This window comes from Juglans microcarpa x Juglans regia, chromosome 8D, assembly GCF_004785595.1.
Source record: "Juglans microcarpa x Juglans regia isolate MS1-56 chromosome 8D, Jm3101_v1.0, whole genome shotgun sequence".
NCBI lineage: Eukaryota > Viridiplantae > Streptophyta > Magnoliopsida > Fagales > Juglandaceae > Juglans > Juglans microcarpa x Juglans regia.
This window is the reverse complement of record NC_054608.1, coordinates 27,549,941-27,576,733: the sequence shown is the minus strand read 5'-3', so window position 1 is coordinate 27,576,733 and position 26,793 is coordinate 27,549,941. Positions and strand designations below refer to the sequence as shown.

Genomic DNA, 26,793 nt, shown 5'->3' with positions numbered 1-26,793 from the left:
AAAAATTAATTTTTTATATAGATTCTAATTTTATAATTTTTTAAAAATAAAATGTAAGAAATTTATCCATATTAAAATTGTACAAATTTATAATCTCTCTAATTTTTTCTTTGTAAAAACTTTGGGTGGTTTGGTAAGACAAGATAAACACTGTGGAGTGGACAGCACAGCAGGACAGTCTTTCCGTTCTTTTTTTTCTTTTTTCCCTCTTTTACACGGTATCACGTGCTTCTCACGTTGCAATCGGTGCTGACATCATTATCCACCTTGGCAAACCTTCGCCGACGTGGCACCGAGTGAACTATAAAAACCTCTCTCTCTCCTTCTCTCTCCCCAAACCTCTTATCAGCGTAACCAAACTTCCCCCTTCTTCTCCGCTGAACTGCCCAAAGCTAGAGAGAGAGAGAGAGAGAGAGAGAGAGAGTTTTCCCGAGAAAGTTTGAGAATTTCCAAGAAATATTGATTGATAGTAGGGAGAGAGATAGAAAAAGATGGCGATGCCTGGGGGAGTCGCGGTGCTGACGAATTCGGTGAGCAAGGTCGATTCTTCTTCGCCTTCGTCTTCCAAAGGTCGTTTGAGTGGCTCTGAGATGGAGGTGGTGTCTCCGATTCTGATTTTCTTGTTCTTTCACAAAGCGATTCGCAATGAGCTGGACGCGCTTCACCGATCCGCCATGGCCTTCGCCACGGGGAAGCGCAGCGATATCCGCCCACTGCTCGAGCGGTACCATTTCTTGCGGTCTATCTACATGCACCACTCCAATGCTGAAGACGAGGTACATTTTCTTCGGTTCTTTTGTGTCCATCTTATGCGGGTCGCTCGGAAAATGGAGGAAAGCAATGCAAAGTTTGTAACATGATAATTGGTTGCAATTTTTCGATATATGTATAGCCTTTTCTCCTTAAATCTTTTTTCTTTTGCAAAGATTTTTATTTATTTATTTATAAACTATAGAAGTCATCTTTACTGATGTAAATGTTTATTTCTTTTTTAATACGTATTGCTAATTCGGGACCTACTCATTCGTTTGATGATGCCATACAATAGTTAAGTTTAAAATCCGAATATATTTTCAAATACTCATTTTATTTTCACTTTGCATCTTTTTACTTGTATGGTTCATATAACTTTTAGTGCTAACTACTCTTGGAAAAAGTGATGACTTTTGAATCTTCAAGATATATAACTGTATCTAGCATAGGTATAAAGTTTTCTAGAATCCCAGAACATTCTTAAGTTGATAAGAAGTATGAAATATAGCTGGACAAAATAAAACCGTAGCGTATAGCATCGGCTGTCTCCTGTTTGGTAGTTAGCGGCACAAACCCTTTGGTTTATCCAGTTGTATTGTTTTCAGATACATCCTTCTGTTTTTTTTTTTTTTGGGTGGACAAAATCCTAGCGATTGATAAGCTGAAATATATATATTATATGATTTTTGGAACGCCACGCATTAACCTATAAAAGCATCGACAGGAAGGTGACTGTATCAAGTTTATCACGTAGTTCTTTCTTGCAAACAGCTGTGGGCGTGCAAATAAAAATCATATATTGTGGATGGCATAAAAATATTGATCTATATTCTACAGTCTGAAATTCTTCAGTATTCCCTATTGGGATTTCCTTATTACAATTTATTGCTGTATAAGTTACAATGGGACATCTATGACCGTAACATCTGATTCATAAAATCTAATCCGTGTTTCTGGGATGAGCGACTTGGGAAAACTCTCTTGAAATCTTGAGGTGATATTTTAGACTAATTGTTTAGATACATGGATAATATCTACTTTATGGCTACTATCTACTCATATTTGATGAAGCAGTATTTGGATGATGCCATCTTGTCTCTATCTCCTGTTCTGATAGATACAAAGTAATGACAACGTGATATGCCGAAAGTGCAGGTAATCTTTCCAGCTCTTGATAATCGTGTGAAGAACGTAGCACAAACATATTCCCTTGAACACAAGGGTGAAAGCAATCTTTTTGATCACGTATTTGAGCTGCTGAATTCTAGTGCACAATATGATGAAAATTTTCGAAGAGAGCTAGCTTCTTGTACAGGAGTTCTGCATACATCAGTTAACCAACACATGGCGAAGGAAGAAGAGCAGGTACTGCTTCATTTGCTGCCGTTTGGTTTTCTAACCCGTCTATTTCAACTGCTATCAAGTAAACAATTTTACTAATAATAAAGTAGGACCTTCCTTGGGATGAGAGTCAATGTTTAAAGCAGTACGTTGTGATAAATTTCTGAACAATTAAGCTACGTCATTAACTTTTCAGGAGATAATAAAATTAATAATATATTTAACCAGACAATGATATTAAAACAGCTGGATTTCTGGCTTTCTTATATGCTATTATGATTTCTCTGTAACAGCTGTTCAGTAGTCTACTTATATGCTACTAATAGCACTGCAGCTTGTTTGTTATTTATTGATTCTTGTTGAATGTTTTATGTTGTGAACAGACTTGTTTCGCTCTTATTTCTATTTCTTATTGTTGAGTGTTAATTCCAATCAACTTTACTAAGTTATTTTTGAAATTTTACTGATGAGTCCAATTTTGGGTAATTATCATTAATCATGTTTACCTGATTCAGCATACCAGAAAGATGCTACTATTATCTCAGTAAGAAGTAGCACGACTTGCATCTGTACGGTAATACAAAACTTTAATATTTTTGGTACTTACTGTTAAATATCCAAATAGAAACTAATATGATGATTTAGCAAGGAAATTTTCATGCTTTTTTAGCTGACCATCTCTAAAACGGCGGGTGCCTTACATGAGGATATTACACAACGTTGTACACCTTGGTCCCAGTTGGGTAGTTAGAATAGGCATCTGCTGTATGCAATTCTGAGAGATGGGAATGTGTAGTCATGTGAACATAATTCCTTACAAAATGGGGCCACATAGTAAATGCAGGCATTTCATTGGTTGTGTAGAAGTAGTGATTGGGGTACAATGCATAAAGAAATGCTGTGTGGGGAGTGAGGCAGGCAGAGGAATTAAAAAAATGGTTTAGTGGCATTTTAGGAATCCAATGAGTAAAAGAGTTGTTGTCCAACCTTTATCTTACTGGTTTCACATGCATTGCATTGATTCTTGCATCTGATCTTACTATCAAGAGACAAGGGAAAAATAGACAACCCACAATAGTTCTTTCTTCTTTTTGTTTTAAGACTGATTTTGGGGACTTTCTGTCTGTGTCTGATACTATTTATTATCGTTATCTAATGTCTAGAGCTTATTTTGTTGGTCATATTTTTTTTTATAAGATAAGTTTTACTGATGATGAAGAAAAAGAAACATAAGACATTTTTTTTTTTGATAAGTAATAAAGATTTTATTCATACGAATGAAATATGCATCGCCTGTGTACATAGGAAGTATACAAAAGAAAACACCTAGTTACATTCTAGCTAAGGAAAGGAAGTCATGGACATTGTTTCCGTCAAGTACAATGGCTGAAAACCATAGCATTAAAGTGCGCATAAAAAAATTCTGAAACTCCTCCATTTTGCGTTCCCTATCCTCAAAACATCTCTCATTCCTCTCGGACCATGTGCACCACATGATACACAACGAGATCATCTTCCACACTGCCGCCACTTGGGGACAGCCTTGAAGCTCCTTCCAACAAGCCAATAAATCCACCAGCCGCGGAGGCATTACCCAAGTAATATCCATTCTTCGAAAGATCTCATTCCATAATCCCCTCGTAACCTCACAATGCAAAAGTAAGTGATCTACAGATTCTCCTGGTTTTTGCACAAATAACACCAATCCATTACTATGATTCCCCTCTTTTTCAGATTGTCCATAGTCAAGATCTTCCCAAGAGCTGCAGTCCATACGAAGAAAGCTACCTTAGTAGGCACCCGTGATCTCCAAATCCTCTTCCATGGAAATGATACATGGCCTTGGGTTGACAACATCTTGTAGTAGGTCTTGACTGTACATTTTTTACTACCATTAGCCCTCCATTGCAACCTATCCTCTTGAGCCGTAATATTTCCCATAGAATAGAGCAACTTGAAGAAATTAGATACATCCTGCAGTTCCCAATCATGAATATTTCTATTAAAAAGAATATTCCACTGGTAAGAACCATGGGAGAATATCCTCATATCTGCAACAAAGGCCTCTCTGTTAGCTGCAAAACTATAGAGTGCTGGAAATGCCTTGCATAAAGCGCACTCTCCACACCAAACATCATGCCAAAATCTGATTCTAGAACCATCTCTCACCACGAAACGTATGCGACTTTCGAAGCCCTGCCAACCCTTCCTAATAAATTTCCATAAGGCAACACCATGTCTCCCTCTTTCTTCCTTAGAGCACCATCCTCCCCACCCCCTCCCACGTCTAGAAGCAATAATCTCCTTCCATAGCGTGTTCCCCTCTGAGTGGTACCTCCATAACCATTTGCCCAATAAAGCTTTATTGAACGTTCGCAAATTGCAAATCCCCAAGCCTCCATCCAGAATAGGAGAACAAACCTTTTTCCAGTTAACTAGATGGAATTTGGTTTCCTCCCCCATTCCCCCCCACAAAAAAAGACTGGAATAATCTCTCAATTCTAGTCGCCACCCCTACAAGCAAAGGAAAGAGTGAAAGGAAAAAAGTGGGGAGATTGGTTAATGAACTCTTAATTAGAGTAAGTCGACCCCCTTTCGATACATACATCAATTTCCACCCAGCAAGCTTCCTCTTTACTTTCTCCACCACCCCATCCCAAATGGCTCGAGCCTTAAAATTGGCTCCCAGCGGAAAACCCAAATAATTCATAGGCAAGGACGACACCTTGCAATCCAACAACCGCGCCAAGTTGTTAATATTAGGCACTGCACCCACCGCAATCATCTCGGATTTACTAAGATTAACCTTAAGCCCCGACACTGCTTCAAAGCATAGCAAGAGAGCTCGTAGAGATTGAATCTAACCAGTATCCGCACCACAAAATAAGAGTGTATCATCTGCAAATAAAAGATTAGAGAGTGAAGTAGTATCATTTATGCCATTACCCACCGAAAAACTAGATAAAAAACCTCCACCAACAACAGCCTTCGCCAACCGCCCCAGTGTCTCCAAAACAATGATGAATTTGAGAGGAGACAAGGAATCCCCCTGCCTCAAACCACATGAGCTGTTAAAGAACCTAGCAAGAGTACCATTAACTAATACTGAAAAACGGACGGTAGATATACAACAACAGATCTAAGAAATCCACCTGTCACCAAAACCACACCTACCAAGTAAGTAAAGAAGGAAATCCCAATTCACATGGTCATAAGCCTTTTCCATGTCAAGTTTGTAGATAATACCCGGGACGTCTTCCCGCAACCTATGATCCAAGCACTCAATGGCAATAAACACCGAATCCAGAATCCGTCTCCCTCTAATGAAGGCATTTTGAGGTTTAGAAATAATATGTTCCATCACTGAGCTAAGCCTATTTGCCAGGACCTTGGAGATAATTTTGTAAACTCCCCTCACCTAAAAAACATATGTTCCATTAACTAATACTGAAACATGGACGGTAGATATACAACAATGGATCCAAGAAATCCACCTGTCACCAAAACCACACCTACCAAGTAAAGAAGGAAATCCCAATTCACATGGTCATAAGCCTTTTTCATGTCAAGTTTGCAGATAATACCTGGGACGCCTTCCCGCAACCTATGATCCAAGCACTCATTGGCAATAAACACCGAATCCAGAATCTGTCTACCTCTAATGAAGGCATTTTGAGGCTTAGAAATAATATGTTCCATCATTGAGTTAAGCCTATTTGCCAGGACCTTAGAGATAATTTTGTAAACTCCACTCACCAGGCTTATGGGCTGAAAATCTTCAACTACCTTAGCTCCATGTTTCTTTGGAATAAGAGCAATGAATGTCGTATTTAGGCTTTTCTCAAATTTATGGAAAGAATGGAATTCTGCAAAAACCTGCATAATATCTCATTTTACTACATCCCAACAAGTTTGGAAGAAACCCATTGAGAAACCATCTGGGCCCGGCGCCTTGTCCTTCGCCATGTTACTAATAACCTTACACACCTCATCTTCCTCAAATGCCCTTTCCAACCCATTAGCACTTTGTGAATCAATAGACTCGAATGACAAGCCATCAAGTTTTGGCCTCAGGCATACCGGTTCCGAAAGGAGGTTCTCAAAATGCTACACAATATGATTTTCCAAATCAACAGAGGATGAAAGCACTTGGGTACCTGAGTGGAGTGACTCAATAGTGTTACTACGTCGATGTGAATTCGCCACTTTATGGAAGAATTCGTACATTTATTACCCTCTTTTAGCCAAAGGGCCCTGGATTTTTGTCGCCACGAAATCTCTTCCATCAATAGCACCTTCTCTAGATCAGTTACAACCGCTCTTTTTTTAGCAAGGGCCTCCTCCGAGAGGTCTCCCGTCAATTCCCTGTTCTCCAAATCTTGTAGTTCTCCCGTAAGAGTATTCTTTTGATTGTTAATGCTACCAAACACCTCCAAATTCCACTTCTTAAGATCTTGCTTCAATGCTTTGAGCTTACAAGCTAGCATGAAATTGGGGTTGCCTGTAAACATATAAGAGGACCACCAAGAATGCACATTCTCTACAAAACCCTCCGACGCTAACCACATATTTTCAAACTTGAATGGTCTGCGTCTACCAATAATACCTCCAAGTCCAAGACAATAGGAAAATGGTCGGAGCACACTCGGGGCAACCATTTCTGAGAAAGATCAAGAAAGTACGCCTCCCACGACGGGGAGACAAGGAACCTATCCAATCTCGACCATCCCTGACCATTAGACCATGTGAACTCGCCCCCGAGAAGAGGGAGATCCATAAGATCTAAATCAAATACAAACTTCGAGAACTCCTCCATAGCTGCCGAGTGGCGGTAAGTCCCTGAATGCTTGCTAGGAAAGCGAACAATATTAAAATCTCCCCCCATGCACCACGACACCTCCCATAAATAAATAAGACCCGCCAACTCCTCCCATAGACGCCTCCTCTCATTATCCACATTTGGACCATAAGTACCCGCAAAGGCCCATTCCTATCCATCAATCGTATTTTTAAAACGACTAGCAACCGAAAAATTCCTAACACATTCCTCAACCGACTCCACCACTCTTTTGTCCCATATTAAAAGAACGCCCCCGGACGCACCCAACGATGCCAAATACACCCTACATATGGACACCCCCACAAGCTACATAAGACATTTACAAGGTACACATGGAGTGTACATCAGATACACCTAATGAGATTAAGAAAAGAGATCAACAAAATCTTGAAAGTAAACAGATACAAGGACATAAGTGGGTTGTCATCCAATGTTAAAGAGAAACTGAAAACAGGAAGTTTTGAGGTCTTCTACGGTTCTTTACTATATTGAAAACTTCAGTAATTTCTTTCCCTCCATACTACATCAAGCAAATTGGGAAAATTTTTCACAAGGTCACAATGGAGTAAAAGGTAATCCATGGATTCCCCATTCTGCTTGTGAATACAACACCACTTTATCACCATAAATGTCTCTGCCATGTTTGAGGTTAATTCTTTTCCCGAAAGGGCTCTGTTGGAAGTCATTAATCCCATGTTTGAGTATATCCTTTATCAGGCTAGTGCTAGATGGAGAAGTGTAATCGGTCTATGCTCCTCAACCTCCTGTATTCTTTCAGATTTAGGGGAAAGTGTGAGGATCACCTGGGGTGGATTCACTGAAACAGAAAAAGTTTGTGGCTAAATCTTTTCCTGAAAGGGCTCTGTTGAAGGTAATTAATTGATTGAGTGTATCCTTTATCAGGCTAGTGCTAGATTGAGAAATGGAATCGGTTTATGCTCCTCAACCTCCTGTATTCTTTCAGATTTAGGGGAAAGTGTGAGAATCACATGGGGTGGATTCATTGAAACAGAAAAAGTTTACCTCTCTTTCTATTGATTATTGCATCCTGTGGTTGAACACTCATTTCCTTAGAGAAGTATATGGAGAAACAAGGCTCTATCAAGAGTTGATAATGTAAGGGGGAGGAGGCGATGCTAGGGAAGATTCTTACATGTATAATGTATGGAGGATGCACCTTAGGGGGATAGATTGGTGTTTTATGTGTCGATAAAAAAGAAGAAAAAGAAGATTGGTGTTCTATGTGCAAGAAGAGTGAAAAAGCTACCATCCATTTGAGTGATGGAGTTAATGGCGGCAAGGGAGGTAAGTAGATGTATGGTTGATGGTTCTGTCATGCCTAATGTAGAGTATTTAGAATGAACGCAACATCCTCTATTTTGGAAATCAGCAAAGAACATTACTGGAGTTATTTTTTTTATTTTTTATTTTTTATTTTTATCAATAAACAAAATTTTCATAAAAATAGACAAAGGGCCACATATATGGGACATATACAAGAGCATCACCTATGCGTGCTAGTTTAGTGATACAAGGAATTCATGAAAAGTGGTGTCATTAAAATCAATTACAATCGACCAATCCATCGACCGCTCTCGATCTTCAAAGCTGCTTTCATATATTTCCCTCCAAATACACCACCATAGAATTGAACCATGTTCCATACTGTTGCAATCTGAGAGTTGCACTGAATGCCTCTCCAAAAAGCTAGGAGATCGATTACCCTTTTCGGCATCACCCAAGCTAATCCCTTCCGAGCAAAGAATTCATTCCACAAGGTCTTGGCAATCTCACAATGAAGTGATAGATGATTGACAGACTCCCCACTCTGGAATTAATAAAATTCATTGTTGTTATTATCTAGGTGTTGCTCTTGGATATGCCCCGTGTACTTGGGCTTGCCCATCAACATCATCAATAAAATTTTTGTTTACTGATAAAAAAATTCATTGTTGTTATTTATAAAAAAAAGAATGCAATCAATCTTCTAACACAACCTTAAAAAATCAGGGAACGCACCTGGTGCATTAACAAGAACCATCTTTCCATGTAAAATCCATAAATACATAGCTTTTGGTGGTACTCTCCTGTAACGATCTAAAGAAGGCCCAAGCCACATTTGGGTCTATACTCCGAAAGGACTAATTAATATTACAATTAATAGTATTTACCACCTTATCATACACAAGTTGGGGTATTAAAATCTCTCACCTCCTTAAATCCTCGATGTCCTCGTCAAGCCATTTTGTTTCATCATAAGCAACATTGCTCAAGTCTAACTCTTCTGGTTAGGATTGACTCTGATACCATTCGTAACGATTTAATGAGGCCCAAACCACATCCAGACTTGTATTCTAAAAGTACTAATTAATGTTACAATTGGAGTCCTTTCAAGTTCATTAGAAAGGGCAAAATATTCTCCTTCCCAAGCAACGTATGATCCTGTTCACTCATTTCTTATACACAATCTAGGGTATTATATCTTCACCCTAACCAGTAGCAAAATGCCACGAATAATGTGTAAAGCTAACTTAAAACTTCTTATTTTGCATGTCTTGGAGTGAAATATGAATAGACAAAATTATAAGGAAATAAAACGTGATGTAAGAGGTTAACCCCCTAAGGGTTGGCTCAAGTGGTAAAGGCCTTGGGCTTGGGGGTATGCTCCCCCCAGGTCTAAGGTTCAAATCCCCTTGGGTGCAAACAATCTCTAGGGGCCATCAGACTAGGGGATTTTCCCCTTGAATTACCCGAGGTGCACTTGCGGGAAACTCCTTGCCGAGGACTTGTGCACCCCCAGGATTAGTCGGGACGTCGTTCCTGAACACCCGGTGCCAATAATAAAAAAAACGTGATGTAAGAGGTTGATGTTCCTGGAGATGAAGATTTTCTGCTGTTTCCTTTGTCACTTGCTGCATTGCATGGTTAAAAAATTTCCAATGGGTCTCAAGACAGTGCATTCATTATCATTGTCAAGACATGTCAATCATATTAAAGCAATCAGTCTGAGAATGTGTATATATATAATGTATTTACAAATATTATAGTAAATGTTGTAACTCTCTAGCTGTCAAAAATCTGTTCACCCAGATAATTTTCCTTTCCTTTTTACTTTTCTTTGGATATCATGGAATGCAAAAATAGTTTTGATCTGTTTCTCTTTGATAATGCCAGGTCTTCCCCTTGCTTATTGAAAAGTTTTCGCTTGAAGAGCAGGCCTCTTTGGTCTGGCAGTTCTTGTGCAGCATTCCGGTGAATATGATGGCAGGGTTCCTTCCATGGCTTTCGACCTCCATTTCACCTGATGAATGTCGGGATCTGCACAAGTGCTTAAGTATGATTGTCCCAGCGGAAAAGCTTCTTCAAGAGGTAGAGTTTGTTTCAGAGAATTGAATTATTTCTGTGTGATTTACCATGTATATTTAGCTGATGACGGCTCTTTTCTATTGAAGGTTGTTTTTACCTGGATGGAAGGGAAAAGCAGTACTAACACAGTTGAAAGCTATGTAGATAAACTTCACCTACGATGTGTAGATTCTAGTTCAAGCACAGCAACTCATCAAATGGAGAAAGTAAATTGTCCATGTGAGTTCACCAGGACTGGGAAAAGGAAATATCTAGAGTCAGGTAATGATGTTCTAGAGACCTCAGGATCACATCCGATAAATGAAATATTGCTCTGGCATAATGCCATTAAAAGAGAGTTGAATGAGATAGCAGAGGAGGCCAGGAAGATACAATTGTCTGGAGATTTCACTAATCTGTCAGCTTTTAATGCGAGGTTGCAATTTATTGCTGAAGTTTGCATCTTTCACAGGTATTCGCTTATTGTTTTATCATGTCGCTACCTGATATCATTTTTCTTGAACTATTTAATGTACTGGAGAACTTTCTTTTGTCTTTTACAATACTCGTGTCTTTAAATTATATCAAAGGTTGTATGGTTGGTGGCTTGTTGGAGAAGTCAGAAGGTAGGACGGTGCAAAGTTGAAATTTGGTGAATGGTCAATTTATGTCTAATGCGGTGCCTGCAGAATGAACTTAATGTGTGGAACTTTGAAAATTGCTAGAAGATGGTGCATTAACTTAGATCCTTAATGTTTTTATGTCTGGATGTAGGCTGTAGATGGCCCTGGCTTTTCTAATTATATCAAGTTTATGTTTCTTTTTTTTCCCTATTCTTCCTAGCCAGGTTTTTCTTGTGCACACCCCGAGGGCCTGTACTTGGGGTACTGCCCTTTGATGCAAAAAAAGTAAACTGGTGCTACTATTGCACATAATTAAGAACTCTCTTAACATGATTCTTTATCTGGTTGCAGTATTGCTGAGGACAAGGTCATCTTTCCTGCAGTAGATGGGGAATTTTCTTTTTCCCAGGAACATGAGGAAGAAGAAAGCCAGTTCAATGAGTTTAGGTATCTAATCGAAAGCATACAAAGTGCAGGAGAAACCTCCACTTCAGCTGCTGAGTTTTATGCAAAGTTATGCTCGCATGCAGATCATATATTGGAAACTATACAGCGGCACTTCCACAATGAGGAAGTTCAGGTGAGTTATTTGCTGTTGCAATAACCATTGTCAATTTATGCAGTGTGCCCAGTAATTCTAGTTAGGATTTTGTGGAGGTTGAGCAGTCTGATAATGTATGAAAGTGATCAGATAGTTTGTGTGAGGTTGATTAAAAGTTGTCTCATCATCTGTTTTGATTTATGTGAAGATGGTATCTGAAGCCGTACTGTATTTCTGTATGGTTTAAGCAATGTAACATGACTAGAAAGTAGAAACCTAGAATACCAAATATTCCCATTGTTTTTTAAGATATCTGCTAAGTTACCTCCATATCTAGGTTCTTCCTCTTGCTCGAAAGCACTTTAGCTTCAAAATACAGCGGGAACTTTTGTATCAAAGCTTGTGCATGATGCCCTTGAAATTGATTGAGCGTGTCTTGCCATGGCTGGTAGGATCGTTGACCGAAGATGAAGCCAGGGAATTCCTTGAAAACATGCAGTTGGCAGGTTCTACATCCATTTCCTATGTTGCTTCTACAAAGATGATTAAACAACTACTTATAAAAAAAAAAGATGATTAAACAACTAATATTAAAAAAAAATTTACAATGTATATTAGTTCTGACATTAGTTCTTTGATTCAGCTCCAGCAACAGATGCAGCTCTAGTAACGCTCTTTTCTGGTTGGGCTTGCAAGGCTCGTAATCAGGGTTTATGTCTGTCCCCAAATGCAACTGGTTGCTGTCCTGCTAAAAGTCTTGCTGATATTGAAGAAAATTTTCATAGATCATCCTGTCCTTGTGGCTCCACAGTGCGCAGAGACAGCCCAAAATCAATTAAAGCAGATGAAATTAAAAGACCTTCCAAACGGAATGTCTCAATGTCATCCAATGGTAGCAATGGCACTGACCCTTCAGAGACTATAAATGACCAGAAACAATGTTGTAGTGATCGACCTTGTTGTGTCCCAGGATTAGGAGTAAACAGTAATCATCTGGGGTTGAGTTCTCTTGGCAATGCTAAGTCTTTGCGTTCTTTGTCTTTCAGTTCTTCTGCCCCATCTCTCAACTCCAGTCTTTTTGTTTGGGAAACAGAAAATAGCTCTTTTGATATTGGAAGTGCAGCAAGACCAATCGATACTATATTTAAATTCCATAAAGCTATAAGCAAAGACTTAGAGTATTTAGACATTGAATCTGGAAAACTTAGTGACTGTGACGAGACATTCCTTCGGCAGTTCACTGGAAGATTTCGTCTGTTGTGGGGACTATATAGAGCTCACAGTAATGCTGAGGATGATATAGTGTTTCCAGCATTGGAATCCAAAGAGGCTCTTCATAATGTGAGTCACTCGTACACACTGGACCATAAGCAGGAAGAAAAATTATTTGCAGATATTTCTGCTGTTCTTTCTGAGCTTTCACACCTTCTTGAAAGCTTGCAGAAGGCCCAGAGGACAGAGTATTTAACTGGAAATAATACTGGATTTTCTTCTGCCCGTTGTAGTGATTATGTTAAGAAATACAATGAGCTAGCCACTAAGCTTCAAGGAATGTGCAAATCAGTAAGAGTGACTTTGGATCAGCATATTTTCAGGGAGGAACTTGAGCTGTGGCCGTTGTTTGGGAGACATTTTTCTGTGGAGGAGCAAGACAAAATAGTGGGCCGCATTATTGGGACTACAGGTGCTGAGGTTCTACAGTCAATGTTACCGTGGGTAACTTCTGCACTTACTCAGGATGAACAAAACAAAATGATGGACACGTGGAAACAGGCTGCCAAGAACACAATGTTCAATGAATGGCTTAATGAATGTTGGAAAGGAAGTCTGGTGCCAACTTCAGAGACTGAAGCATCAGAAACTAGCATTTCTCAAAAAGGTTTTTACTTTCATACTGTTGGACAGTACTGCCGAGCTTCAAGTTTACATGGAGGAATATAATTGCCATAGTGGGCCATGATGTTTATATGTTTTAGTGTTGTCTTTCACTCAATTACCATGTCATGTGATATTTGCAGATTTTGTCTAGTACAATAGCTTGAACTGAGTTCAGTGCTTTTCTGTTCCAGGTATCGGACATCAAGAAAGCTTGGACCACAGTGATCAGATGTTCAAGCCTGGTTGGAAGGATATTTTCCGAATGAATCAAAATGAGCTTGAGTCAGAGATCAGAAAGGTTTATCGGGACTCGACTCTGGATCCAAGGAGAAAGGCATATCTTGTACAGAATCTTATGACTAGGTTAGTTCTAATAATGATATCTACTTTGATTACTCAAAAAAGATGATAGTCTATTTAGTACTTAGGGTGTTTTCAAAAAGCTTTGTTTATCTTCAGTTTGACATGGATAACGAGTTCATGGCATCTGAAAGTGCTTCATCTATTGCTCATGAATCATAAATTACTAACTACTACCTGCTTCTTTTTTTAGTCGTTGGATTGCAGCTCAGCAGAAGTTGCCTAAATCATTAGCTGGGGAGACTTCTAATGGTGGAAATGTAATGGGATGTTCACCATCATTTCGAGATCCTGACAAACAAGTGTTTGGGTGTGAGCACTATAAAAGAAACTGCAAACTCCGTGCTGCTTGTTGTGGCAAGTTCTTTACATGTCGGTTTTGCCATGACAATGTGAGTGATCATTCTATGGACAGGTAATTTTGTGACATTGCTGTTAAGTTTCTATGGATGGGTAATTTTCTGATATTGTTGTCGATTTTCATGCCTCTAATGTTCTGTTTTATAATTGCAGGAAAGCGACATCAGAAATGATGTGCATGCGCTGCCTAAGTATTCAAGCAGTTGGGCCAACATGCATGACACCTTCATGCAACGGCTTTTCAATGGCGAATTATTATTGCAATATCTGCAAATTTTTTGATGATGAAAGGTACATGAGTTCTTACTGTAAATACTGATTCAATTTCAAAACAAAACAATTGTATGGTAATAAAGGACAGTAGAAAAATTTTCTTCTCTCCTTTTTTCGGTTTATTATTTAGACTGAAAGTTTTGGATAGGTTTCTTGATCCTTTTAGAATGAATGGGTTTCTTTGTTTGAACCTTTACATGTCTTTTCTTCATTTTTATGGTTGTACAAATATTTCTCTTCGAATGACATGCCTTCCACAATAGTTGGAACACAATATAGTCACCAAGATTGTTACTCTGGCTTAAGAGCCTATAATTTGAAGATAAATAATCAAAACGTTTTTTTTTTATCTCACTTAAGTGTGAGAAATAATAAGGATTGCTAATGTTACTAACAGTGACTCCCAATGGATAATTAAGTTTTTGTGAAAAATCAAAAGTGAGCTGTTTAGTTTGCTTTCTCAAAGCTTGCTTTTTAAATTTTGGTACTCATACCTTATATGCTTGCACAGAAACGCTTACTTATTAATGCCATTTTTGTTGCGCAGGACTGTATATCACTGTCCATTTTGCAATTTATGCCGGGTTGGGAGAGGTCTTGGAATTGACTATTTTCATTGCATGACGTGCAACTGTTGCCTGGGAATCAAGTTAGTGAACCACAAGTGCCTGGAGAAAGGTTTAGAAACAAACTGCCCTATATGCTGTGATTTCTTATTCACATCAAGTGCAACGGTCAGAGCTCTTCCTTGTGGCCATTACATGCATTCAGCTTGCTTTCAGGTTTTTCTCTCTCGTATGCTTTTGTTTTGCCACCTTTCCTTTACCTTTTCATCTTATACTTTTTTCCTTTTAAAAGAAATCGAGAGAAGTGGTTGAATTAGTCTCAAACCTTGTTTTGTTCTCTTAGGCATACACTTGCAGTCACTACACCTGTCCAATTTGCAGCAAATCTATGGGAGATATGGCGGTAAGAGAACTTTTTCCTTTCCCTTACTTTTTTTATATTATTATTGTTGTTGTTGTTGTTGTTGTTCTCTTTCTTCTTCTTTTTCTTATTATTACGATTGTGAAATCAGTTTCTCTATTATTCATATGTTACTTATGAAAAAAATAATGTATTTATCTCTAACGATGATGCTGAAATTCATGGGCGTTTGATTTCTTTGGCAATGAATGAGGTTCTTTTACTTTTTTTAGAATTGGTTTTATCCGTTCTTCAATCTTCATCAAACAAGTTGATAATTCTTCTCCAGTTACCATATTTTACAAATTTGTTAATGTCACCCTTTGATCAACATGCATGAGGCATGAGTTATAATATTGAGTCTCAGCTCTGTTTCAATTTTGGGCTTAGCTAGTTCTATGGTTAACATTTTATTAGATTCCTTCTGGAAAGCACTCGCGAATCAAATCCAAAGCACTAGAAACCAAAATGTACCACCAACGGTTCCAGCAGAACAATCACACTGCTATGACTGATTGCCCATCTTCACAAGCTCTGTAACAAGTCTCAATTCTCTTGTAATGACAGCATCTTTCACCTCCAACCTTCCCACATTCCTTTTCCTTGCAGTTCTCTTCTCACTCTGTACCACTGTTCAATGGCACCTCCCATCCCAGCTCCTCTATCAACCACAACCCTTTACCCAAGGCCTTGCATGCTGATGCCAATGCCACCCCCACCCCCAACTATTACCCTTATTCCACCTCACCACATCAGAATCATAGACAATCACTTTTCTTTTTTTATAAGTATAGACAATCACTTTTTTCTCCATGAAGATGTTGACAATGTTTGCAGCCCCTTCAGCTCGACTATTAGCTCTCCCTCAATATCAGCCTTCTGTTTTCAAGAAAACTTACCACAAAATTAGGGATTTTAAATTTTCACTCAACCTTTTGAGCCCTGCATGCTGATGCCACTGCCACTACCTCTCCTCCCCCCATGGCTCTGCCACCACTACTGCCCTTTTTCCACCTCACCATATCAGAATGATAGACAGTGACTTTTTTCTCCAGGAAGCTGTCCACAACCTTTGCAGCCCCCTCAGCTCAGACTATTGGCTCCACCTCAATAGCAGCCTTCTGGTTTTGAACACAATTATCCCCAAACTGGAGCTCTTAAAGCAATGAAATCAACATCACTGAGATCATTCATATGTAATACTTCACAGTTGAAAGCTTCATCTTCCCAACAAGAAGAAACATAGCAACAGCAATGTTAAAAGAAAACCTAGGATTATCTTAACAAAAGAACAAGATATTGAAAAAAGATGATTAGCTATTATGAGAATCAGGAATATTATTGAGTATGGAATCCAGAACAAAAGAAAATGAATTGGGATTGAAAAAGTTTTAGCCTCAAAAAATCGTGGTTTTCCATTCATTATCAAAGGATTGGAGCTTGCATGCTGCAGTGCCCCTTTTTTTTTGTTTTGTTTTATAACTTGAAAGGTATGCTCCCAAAATACCAACAAAACAAATTTTACATGAAAATTTGGCATCACCTTGTGGGCATGGGTGAGGTTAAGTTGAAAATGATTGGGGTCATGGAGGACAGGTAAATGACGTAAAAAGGGTGAAATTGGGATCATGATGCATAGGAGGGAGGTTTAGGTCCAGTACTTTTGTCAAACCGTATCTATTGCAGGTCAGAATGCCCATTAAAATTGGTAGATGATGTAGCCCACTTTGATCAAATGGATAATCATCTCACACTTGGATTACCCCTTTTGAATTTCTTGAGAAAAATAAACATATACCTGATACTACTACAGCTTGTACAGAAAGCGAAGAAAATATGAAAAATTAAGTATAAATTCACACTTACATGCATCCATACAAATATGCATATAAAAGAAAAGAGAGAAGCTACCAGCTGGGTGGGTGAAATATCCTGTTTTACACCCACGAATGAAGTGCTGACACCTATAGACTATAGCAAACTAAACAATAAACTCACATGTAGAGAATCTCTCTAATTTCTTCAGAAACACCCGACCCGGCCCGGCCCGGCCCCACCCCACCCCACCTGACCTCTCCCTCCTTCCCTCTCTCTCTCTCTCTCTCTCTCTCTCACACACACACACACACCCTGCATCACCCAGCTCCCCTCCTCTCTCTCTCCTTTGTGGTGAAGTTTTCAAGGCTTATGAAAAATGCTTCCCAGGTCCTCTCCCACCCCTTCTCAGAGCAAAAAAATACAATCCAATGCAAAAAAACAACACAAATTTGCAGCCAAAAAAAATCTGCCATTCCCAAAAAAAAAAAAAAAAAAAAACCCAGCAGAAAAAAAAAAAAAAGTTTCAAAAACCCAAAAATCAAAGAAATACAAGAGAGTTTTTTGAAAAAGAGCATGCGCAAGGCAGTGAGCTATGCTAATATCAAGAACTTGTGAGTTTTGTATCTGACGTATGTACTCTGCTATTACCCATATTACAAATCAACATATATAGCCACATTACAAAAATATTCAAAATCAAACAAGAGAGCTGTGCAGGGGAGAGAAGAGAGAAAGGGAAAAGGGGAGAGGAGAAAGAAGAGAGGGTGCGGGGGAGAGAAGAGAGAGAGGAGAGCTAAAATTCAATAAACTCACTCGCACACACCGTAAGCCACATAAGTCTCATGTGTTGAAATTCTAGTGGCTGGTGTAAAGTGGGAAATAACACCCGACCTGTTTGAAGCTTTTCACAGAAGAAAATAGAACAGCTTGCATGTAGGTCAGCCCCACCACACATAAGGTGCTTCTGTTGACCATAGACAACTGGTTAAAGACTCCTGTCCTGTGAAGTCTCAAGAAATTCACCCTTGGCTCAAGTGGTAAGGGCCTTGGTCTTGATGGTATGCTCCCTTTAGGTTTAATGTTCGAATCCTTTTAGGTGCAAATAATTTCTAGGAGTCATTGGACTGGGGGATTTCCCCTTGAATTACCCGAGGTGTACTTGCAGGAATTTCCTTGCCGAGTGCCTATGCGCCCCCGGGATTATTTGGGACTTTGTTCTCGGACACCCGGTGCCAATGAAAAAAAACAAGTCTCAAGAAATTCTTATTGTAGGTCAATACAGAACAGTCTGCTTAAAAACAAAAAATTAAATCTTTCAAAAGAAGATAATTGTGCCTTGAGGTGGAACTAAAAATTTACTGCATAGTGAATGCATTATTAGTGGTATGTGGTTACAATTTCATGTTAGAACTATAATATAATTCCTTTTCTTTCGCCACTTTCTTAATCTGCTTTTGTTTGAGTGTTTCTGACAGTATATGGTTCCTTATAGACATTATTTTGTATGAAAAGCTTAAACTCTTTTGGAGCTTCCTTGCATTTACCTGCTTAACAATAAGAGAAGGATCTTATTTTATTTTCTGTTGCAAATCATTGTTACGGAAAAAATACCCAGGTCTACTTTGGCATGCTTGATGCATTGTTGGCTGCTGAGGAGCTTCCAGTGGAATACAGGGATCGTTGTCAGGTACCTTGCTTCTAATTGCAGCTGACCTCCAACCTTGGGATGGGAAAATGCAAATTACCAAGAATTTTCTTACAGAATTGAAATTTATTATACACTGACTGAAGAAGAATCTTTGATAATGGAGTATTAAAAATTTGAAGCAAGCTCTTAGCACGACTTCTTCTCTCAACTCTGATAATTTTAAAAATGATCAGACATCCTCACTTAGTTTGAGATTAGAAGACTTATACACCTACAATTCTTTTACAACCAACCAATGTGATATAGCGATCATTACTCTTGGGATTATGGTTTAGCTGATTATCCATTTTTAAGCCCCAATTAGTTGATTAAAGCTTAGTTGATTTGAATACCCAATTTCTAGACACATCCAAGACATGCATCATTATGATAATGAAAGAGGCTGCATCCAGCAATGTTTTACGTTAATTCTCTTGTTTTGGTTACAATTCATGTCAAAAAGGCTTACTTTAGTTGACGTGGCAATCCAGGATATACTCTGCAATGACTGTGATCGAAAGGGTTCCGCACGGTTCCACTGGTTGTATCATAAGTGTGGATTCTGTGGGTCGTATAACACCAGGGTGATCAAGATGGAGATGACAAATTCCGATTGCTCCACAGCACACTAACGATAGGTATACCAGTGTTTTGTAAATACTTGTATAGCCAATCCAAAATTTTCATCAATCCACTTGTGGGTTTGAAGATGCATATTCAAGAAATTAGACATTAGCAGATGGTATTAAAATGCTACCATTTGTTGACCACATGTTACTCTCGCACTGTCATTCATTTGATATATGTTTCTATCGTTGGCTGAAATTTGATTTCCTTGCCATTAAACTTGTCAGAAGTTGGCTTTTGAATTTATCTCCTAAAGCTGGGATTCCTTTGAAATGCTTTTGGAGCCGAATGTTGGGGACCTTATTAGTTGGATCATCCAACATTCCGAATCCTCAAAGGTTCAAGTATTATTTGACAACAATAAATTTATGATGTTAAGGCTAGAGTTGTTCTAGGAATGGTGTGTGTTTTCCTATAGCCTGTGGTTTAATTGTATTTTTCCTGTGCACAAGAAAAAGTCATGATTTTTGTGCAGTAACTGTGGTTGAAGTGGAATTCGAGTCTCTTTTGGAAAAGTGGAAATTGAAAATCGAAAGGCTTATGCAACAAATGGTTATTTAAACAGTAAGAGTGTAAAAGTAAGGAATTAATAAATAAAAAAATGTTGACGAGATCAAAGGAAATGCTTCAGAAATTATGTAGGTAATATGTTCAACTTTTATATCTGCCTAGGATTGTTTGTATGGATTTGAATCAATAAGTGCTCTTATAGTTATAGTGCCCTTTGAGATACTGATCCTTTTTACTCACCCTGACATCAGTGATGATGCCCCCTAAAGGCTGTTGTCATCTTGTGTAATTATTTCACTTTTTTTTTTTTTTTAATTGGTTTGCGGTTGTAGGGACTGTCATAGATTTCTCTCATTTCCATTTATGTATATATAATTTATGAAACTGGAGTACTGTGTTTGTATTCTTGCAGGGAATTTGTAAAGACTCTCGAGAATGAATGAATGTCTAGGAAAAGAAAAAACAAAAGTTGTCCACCTCACTCCTATTTTGCTTGTAGCTAAGAAATACGAATCTCTAGTGTTTTCCTCGTGCCACTAAAATGGATAGACATTAGACAGTATACCGACAATATTGTGGGACCTATACCGACAATATCCCAGATTGTCCTCCTTGATTTCAAAAGTTGAGATATTTTTTATGAGCTGCTCAAGTGTTAAGACCTCAGTTGCCCAAGGACGGTTGATTATAATGGTGGAAAGGGTAGATTGAAAGGCTTTGCTTGTAACTTCCCTTTACATTTGTTGGACCAAGTTAAATCAATGATACATGGTCCTGTATTGCCATAAATTCTGGGTTAAGGCTATGACTTTTGAAATCAGTTGGTAGTAGCATTCTTTGGAACATTTCAGAAGTGAATGCATATCTAGACCCCATTCTGAAAATTTCAGAACCAACACTATAGTCAAGTACCATTGTTAATAGAGACAACAGCTCTGAAAGGTGAAGGCATTTCCATCCTAGATAGATATGTTTCTGTTCTATTTCTGGTACAAATATTTTCTACAATTCAAAAAGAGAAAAGACAGTTTATGGATACAGTGGAGCTTGCATACTATGAGTAGATCTCTACGAATTATACGTAGTGTTTGTAATTGTATGAGTAAATTGCTGGAAATGATCCCTTGATACCAGCCCCCCTTTGTCTTAATCTCACAATAAGAACAAGAGGAAAAAGGCATCTCTCATGAAGGAACAGCCCATTGCAAATTATATGAACATAGGCATCAACACAAGAAATGAAGAAATATTTTTTGTAAAAACAAAACAAAACAAAGAACAAGAATAAGACAACCTTGAAAGAAGAGTGCCGAATGCTGTGTCTCCTAAGGTTGTGACAGTTTCGTATGCATGAATTTTCAAGAAGCTCCATCCATACATCTTTATCTCTTTTTTCTCATCATATGAGTTTATAATATAAGAAAATTTAGGTTATCTTGAGCTCAATGATACTTTTGTCCTTTATAAGTTTCCATGTTCTTTGACATTGCTCAGATATGAAAAGAGCACAAATTCATAACATCTTTACATAAAATAAAGTTCTAATAACTTGATCGATGCAAAAAACAAGTGAAAATCATTTCTTGCTCCTTTTATCTTTCCTATCACGTAACAAAGAACCCAAACCAAAGAGATTTTCAGTTCTTTTAGAAATGTAAGGAGGTGGTACAATATTCAATATAGGACTTATCCGAACACCATTCAAAGATCCTCCATAATTCTTCTTCAGTGGAGGTTTCTGCAGCATTGCAGAAGCAGATGAAGAAGGTGATGATCTTGACATTGAATTAGACGCTTGTTTCTGTGAATTCTGCTTGTGAACATCCTTCAACGCTGCTCTCTTTGGATTTGAGACTGAACCTGCTGAATTGCTCCTTAACAAGAGCGGTAATGAGCACAACAAGCTTCTCTTACTGTCAGAATTGAGACTGGTGCTTCTCCTGAAGCCCCAGAAAGACTTGGATGCATGTTTTTGTGCCAAATTCATAGTCATGACTTCTTTCATGCTTTCTTTCTTTGATGAGTTATCGCAAGGAAGGGGAGGGAGTGGAGCTTTAGACCGAGGTTCACGGCTATGGATTTCTTTTGCAGCATCAATTCTCTCTTTAACTTGAACTGGAAGAAGTACCCCATTGGAGAAAAGCTCGTCTGCTGGACAAGTTTCCTGCTCAAAGCTGCTGCTGCTGCTGCTGATGCGGAACTCAAAATCAAAATCTGGGTCCAAAAGTGATGAGTCTCTTCGATTCAAGTTGTGTTCAATTGGCACAACTTCCGATTGTCCAACATCATGGGAGAAAGATAATCTAGGAGGACTCGTTTCTGAGCACATCAATCCCAGCCTCCGATGATACCCACCAAGGAAAGACAATGAGAAAAGGTAGAAATTTCAACTAGGAGATGACGATTATCATCAAGAAGATTTTCAGGAACTTGAATAATTCAACACCATGAGGACATGCAGATTAAAGAAATTGAAGAGCAGGTGTAAAAGTCTCCAAGTAAGGAAAAGCGGGTACAGAGAAATATGTGAACTCCAAGGGCAAACGGGACAAAGAAGCAGCAGCTTTTTTCAAGTTTCAAGGATGATTGATGGGGTTCTGTGAAACATATAAGATCAGATGGGAGGGAATGTTCTTCTTCTATGGCAATGGAGCAGAGGTTAGTAGTCTGTCAATACTATAGGAAAAAAACAAGGAGAGGAAATATAAGAGAGATATGAAACTGGAAATGAAGACAGAAATATAAAAAGATTGAGAACAAATCTATGGCAGATGCTATTATGAGAGAAAGATAGGTGGTTATAGATTTGTGGGGAACTTGATTTAGAATCGATAATATGAAGAGCGTGTGTGTGTGTGTGTGTGTGAGAGAGAGAGAGAGAGAGAGAGAGAGGAAAACGTGAAAAATCTTCAAAGGGTTACCTTATTTCAAAAGGCAAAGAAAAATTGCACAAAAGGGAAAAAGAAAAGTCACAAGAAAATGATAAACAACAGATGAGAAAATGACAATATATATGTGTAGTACAGTGATGAAGGAAGGAATGTGACCGCAAGAGAGGGGCGTTATAATATAGGAGGAAAGAAAAATGTTGTATACTAACTCTGTTCGGATAGTGAGGGTGTTTTATCTCATCTCATCTCATCATTATAATTTTTTTTAAATTCTCATACAAAATATAATAAACAATTCAACTTTTTCAAATTCGAAACAATAGTAATATTAAAAAATAATATTCTAACAATATTTATTCAACTTTTAACTTTCATCTAAAATCATTTTATCTTATCTCACTATCCAAACCACAATCTTTCTCTGTTTGTTTGTAACATATAGAGATTTGACCATTTACATAACATCTCGTCCACCTGCGCTTCGAGCGATAATCTTTTGCGAAAGAGATGTTATTCGACCTAAGTTTTTATCATTCTCAATCATGAGTACTTACTATGTAGCATATTTTAAGTGGCTATCAATTAAATTACTCATATACAAGCCATTTAAAATATGTCACACATTAATAAGTGTAACTGATGACGACAATCTAGAAGGTAAGAAGAGTAATTTTCTTTGCAAATTAAATTTCTCTAAAAAGAAGTTAAAAAGGAGCAGAACTTAAAAAGAATACTTCCCAAAAATGAGAAAACATGGAGCATCAATAGAGGAACAAAATCCTGTCAATCAACAGATTTTTTAACTCTTGTCCACCCTAATTTCCAGTCACTCACAACATTGTATAGATTTATTTTTTATTTTTTTTGAAGTAGGTGGGAGTTCTTTATTTTTTAACAATACGTGATCAAGACCTTTTACCTGTCAATCTCTCGTGGACTTGTCAAATGCTAAATCAAGATGCTCTTGTGACATCTCATTTGCTTTTTATTTGTTAAAACATTGTAATAAGAGTTACGACGCTCTTTGTTTCATATATTATTATTTTTAGTCATATTGTTGATATGACATATTTTAAGTGGATTCATATGTCATTATCTTAAAGTATGTCACATCAATAAATATGACTAAAGGTAATAAAATCTAAAATGAAAAGTAATGTGTTCATATTGATTCTGTCTCAACAACCTCCACAAGTGTCATAATTATAAAGTAAGATTAGGCCTTGTTTGGATAGTAAAATGAAACGCGATGATCCGTGAATAGTAGTAAAATTATTTATAAATAATAATGAAATGATTTCAGTTAATATGTTTAATGGGATTTTGAGAAATGAAAAAGAAAAAGTTGAATAAAAATAATATAAAGTTAAAATATTATTAGAATATAATTTTTATTTTAGAATTTGAAAAGGTTGAATTATTTTTTGTATTTTAGTTGGAAGTTTGAGAAAGTTGTAATGATTAGGTAATAATTAAATGAAAAAGTTGAAGATTTGAAACTGAAAAGTATTCGTGTTCGTAGTGTTTGGATATTGAGATGAGATGGAGTGGGATGAGATGAGTTGTGGGGATTTTACTATCCAAAACCAAGCCTAAGTAAAATGGGACTGCTTGCCTGGTCAATGCTTTCAGCGTATAAAATTCAAAATTGGGAAATGAAGTTTGGAAACCAATGTGTGCAAAGAAGACCATAAGAAATGGAGTTGGTAAGCTAAGACAGCATTGACCTGTATGTGGAAACTTTGAGCCATGCAGTTCTAATAATGATTTAATGACAAATCTATGTGCTTTTCTTGTTTCACCCTTATTAAAGTCAAGCCTTATGTTAGTTTAACTAATAGAGCTATGAGTGTTTGTTCAATTGTTCAAGTTTCTGAGGTTATATATTTGTACTCTGAACTATAAAAGGTGATAAATTAATGAAAAATGATAGACCCACCGAGAAATCCTGTCAACAGTTTGTACTAAAATATATATATATATATTTTTTTAAAAAAAATACACAAGAAAATGCTTGAAGAAAAATTAAAATTTTTTTTTTTTACACAATCGGTACAAATTATCGGTGGCTTTTCTCGGTATGAGTAGCACTGCCCTACATTAATTACACTCTAATTGTTGAAAACAGATCCTTTGCAATCTTCTGCCATATTACCTATTTTTATCTATCTTAGTGCTTAGAATTAGATAAAGATGCAAAGAGTAAGCTTTGTGTAATTTAAGAGTGAAATATATTAATTTTTACATAGTTTTGAGTATAAAGCACAAAACTTCTAATAATTTGAGGTTGAGAAGTGCAATAATCCCCTAAAGTAAGTAATGAGGTGGCTAAGTTTAATACAGACTCCCATTTTTATGAAATAATGATTATTGCTTAATCATAATTAATTGCTACTTTTCTTGCAGTAATGGAAGTGGTACTTGTAGGTGTCATGACTCATGAATATGTGATTACACGAAACAATAATTTGATTAGAAGTGTAGTTGGTATGGATTTGTTGAACAATTATATTTCATTTTAATTCAATGGCAAACAATATGATTTTTGTGCTAATCTTATGTTTGCATTGTTGATCTTCATGGTTGCTCTCTCTCTCTCTCTACCACCATGATCATCATTCCACCTTCACCTTAACCCGAACGTCATCAGCATGGCATGTGAGACTCATGCGCTTCAAGATAATAGCATGACTCTCATGTGTCACATGACTCACATCTCCTAGCAATATAATAGATTCATACACACTTAAACCCTCTTATTGAAGAATCCCATTACCCAAAGAAAAACAAGAAAACCCTAGCACACACCTCTTGCTCTCTCCCTTATCTCTCTAGAGCAGCTTCCCTCAAAAAGTCCAGACCAGAGGAATGGGGTTGGAGCTTTGGCTCCTCCCTCCCTCCTCCCTCCTCCCTCTTGTCTCATGTTTTTTCTTTTATTTTTTTTAGTTTTGTGTGTTTTTTTTTCAAAGTAGGGTGAAATGCTTATTTGTTGTTCTTTGAAGCCGAGCGACCACCACACACCACCGCAAGATTTCCAAGACGCCGATCCTTTAAACGGTCCAAAGTGCACGCGTGTCATCCACGCGCGACATTTTTGGGACCAGGGCCATCGGTTTCTTCAGACTGGACTGTCCATTGTACTTACAGGATGGCGTGTGTCCCTCACGCACCACCACAACCCCTGTGTTTGGTTTTCGATTTCCTCTAAGGTTGAAAATGCGAATCTACAACTTTCCAAGCTATATTTCGCTATTTTCTCATTTATCATTTACGTTTTCTGTTATTTCCTTTGTTTTAGGTTAATAATAAAAAAGAAATAATCTCTTAGACTTTGTCCATAGAGTGAAAGTCTTCTCCTCCTCTGGAGGGCGATGTTTGAAATCTCTGTTTTAAGTAGAGTGTGGTCTATCATACGGTTTGTCTGTAGAAAGTTTTAGAAGTTAAGATCATACCAATTACAAAGAAATTTGTGTACTGGTAGAGCTCAAATCGTGAGTAATTGCCTTGTAATCTAGATTTTTTCTGTATATGTTACAACTATAATTTCGCTTTCATAAATGACTGAAGTTTATTTCTTATTAAAAAAAAATTAATAATAATAAAAAAAAAACCCTCTTATCACGTCGTTCAACCTCTTGGACGATTGATTAATAATAACTTCACAACGATCTTGACCTCATCACAATCCTACCATTTTTATGGAGGATCGACAACACTTTCCTAAATTTTTATACTTCCTTGTAAAGTGCAATCGACTAGGATTCTCATTAGGCCAATTGTTTGAAATTCGAAGTTGGGGTAGAAGGACATTTGCAAATGGGGCTTATATTTTTTGGAGGAAAAATATTAATCTTTTACCCAATATTTTCGGATTATGTCAGTTAAAAAAATGTGGTCCTTAAACAAAAAGGTAATGATTTGAAAGAAGTTATAAGGATGTCATCTGAATTCTACATACCAAAGCAGAAATATCAAATACC

At 37.6% G+C, this 26,793-nt stretch overlaps 2 protein-coding genes across 5 annotated transcripts; one reads left to right on the top strand and one right to left on the bottom strand.

Annotated features, from left to right (window-relative positions):
* The first annotated feature begins 346 nt into the window (after positions 1-346).
* LOC121242616 (zinc finger protein BRUTUS) lies at positions 347-22,152 on the top strand. Of its 4 annotated transcripts, none has more exons than XM_041140527.1 (15): positions 347-776; positions 1,909-2,118; positions 10,109-10,303; positions 10,387-10,751; positions 11,254-11,482; positions 11,781-11,949; positions 12,087-13,322; positions 13,513-13,684; positions 13,875-14,096; positions 14,195-14,332; positions 14,862-15,096; positions 15,224-15,283; positions 18,714-18,785; positions 19,277-19,423; positions 22,014-22,152. In XM_041140527.1, the coding sequence occupies exons 1-14, from the start codon at positions 492-494 to the stop codon at positions 19,415-19,417; spliced, it is 3,729 nt and encodes a 1,242-aa protein (XP_040996461.1). In that variant the 5' UTR covers positions 347-491; the 3' UTR covers positions 19,418-19,423; positions 22,014-22,152. The 4 variants fall into 4 exon arrangements, with proteins under 4 accessions (XP_040996461.1, XP_040996462.1, XP_040996460.1 ...); XM_041140528.1 differs by lacking the exon at positions 22,014-22,152 and adding an exon at positions 20,335-20,647; XM_041140526.1 differs by lacking the exon at positions 22,014-22,152 and having other exon boundaries at positions 19,277-19,633.
* On the bottom strand, positions 21,499-22,251 carry LOC121242377. Its single transcript, XM_041140248.1, has one exon. The coding sequence runs from the start codon at positions 22,249-22,251 to the stop codon at positions 21,499-21,501; it is 753 nt and encodes a 250-aa protein (XP_040996182.1).
* Between the last annotated feature and the right edge of the window lie 4,542 nt (positions 22,252-26,793).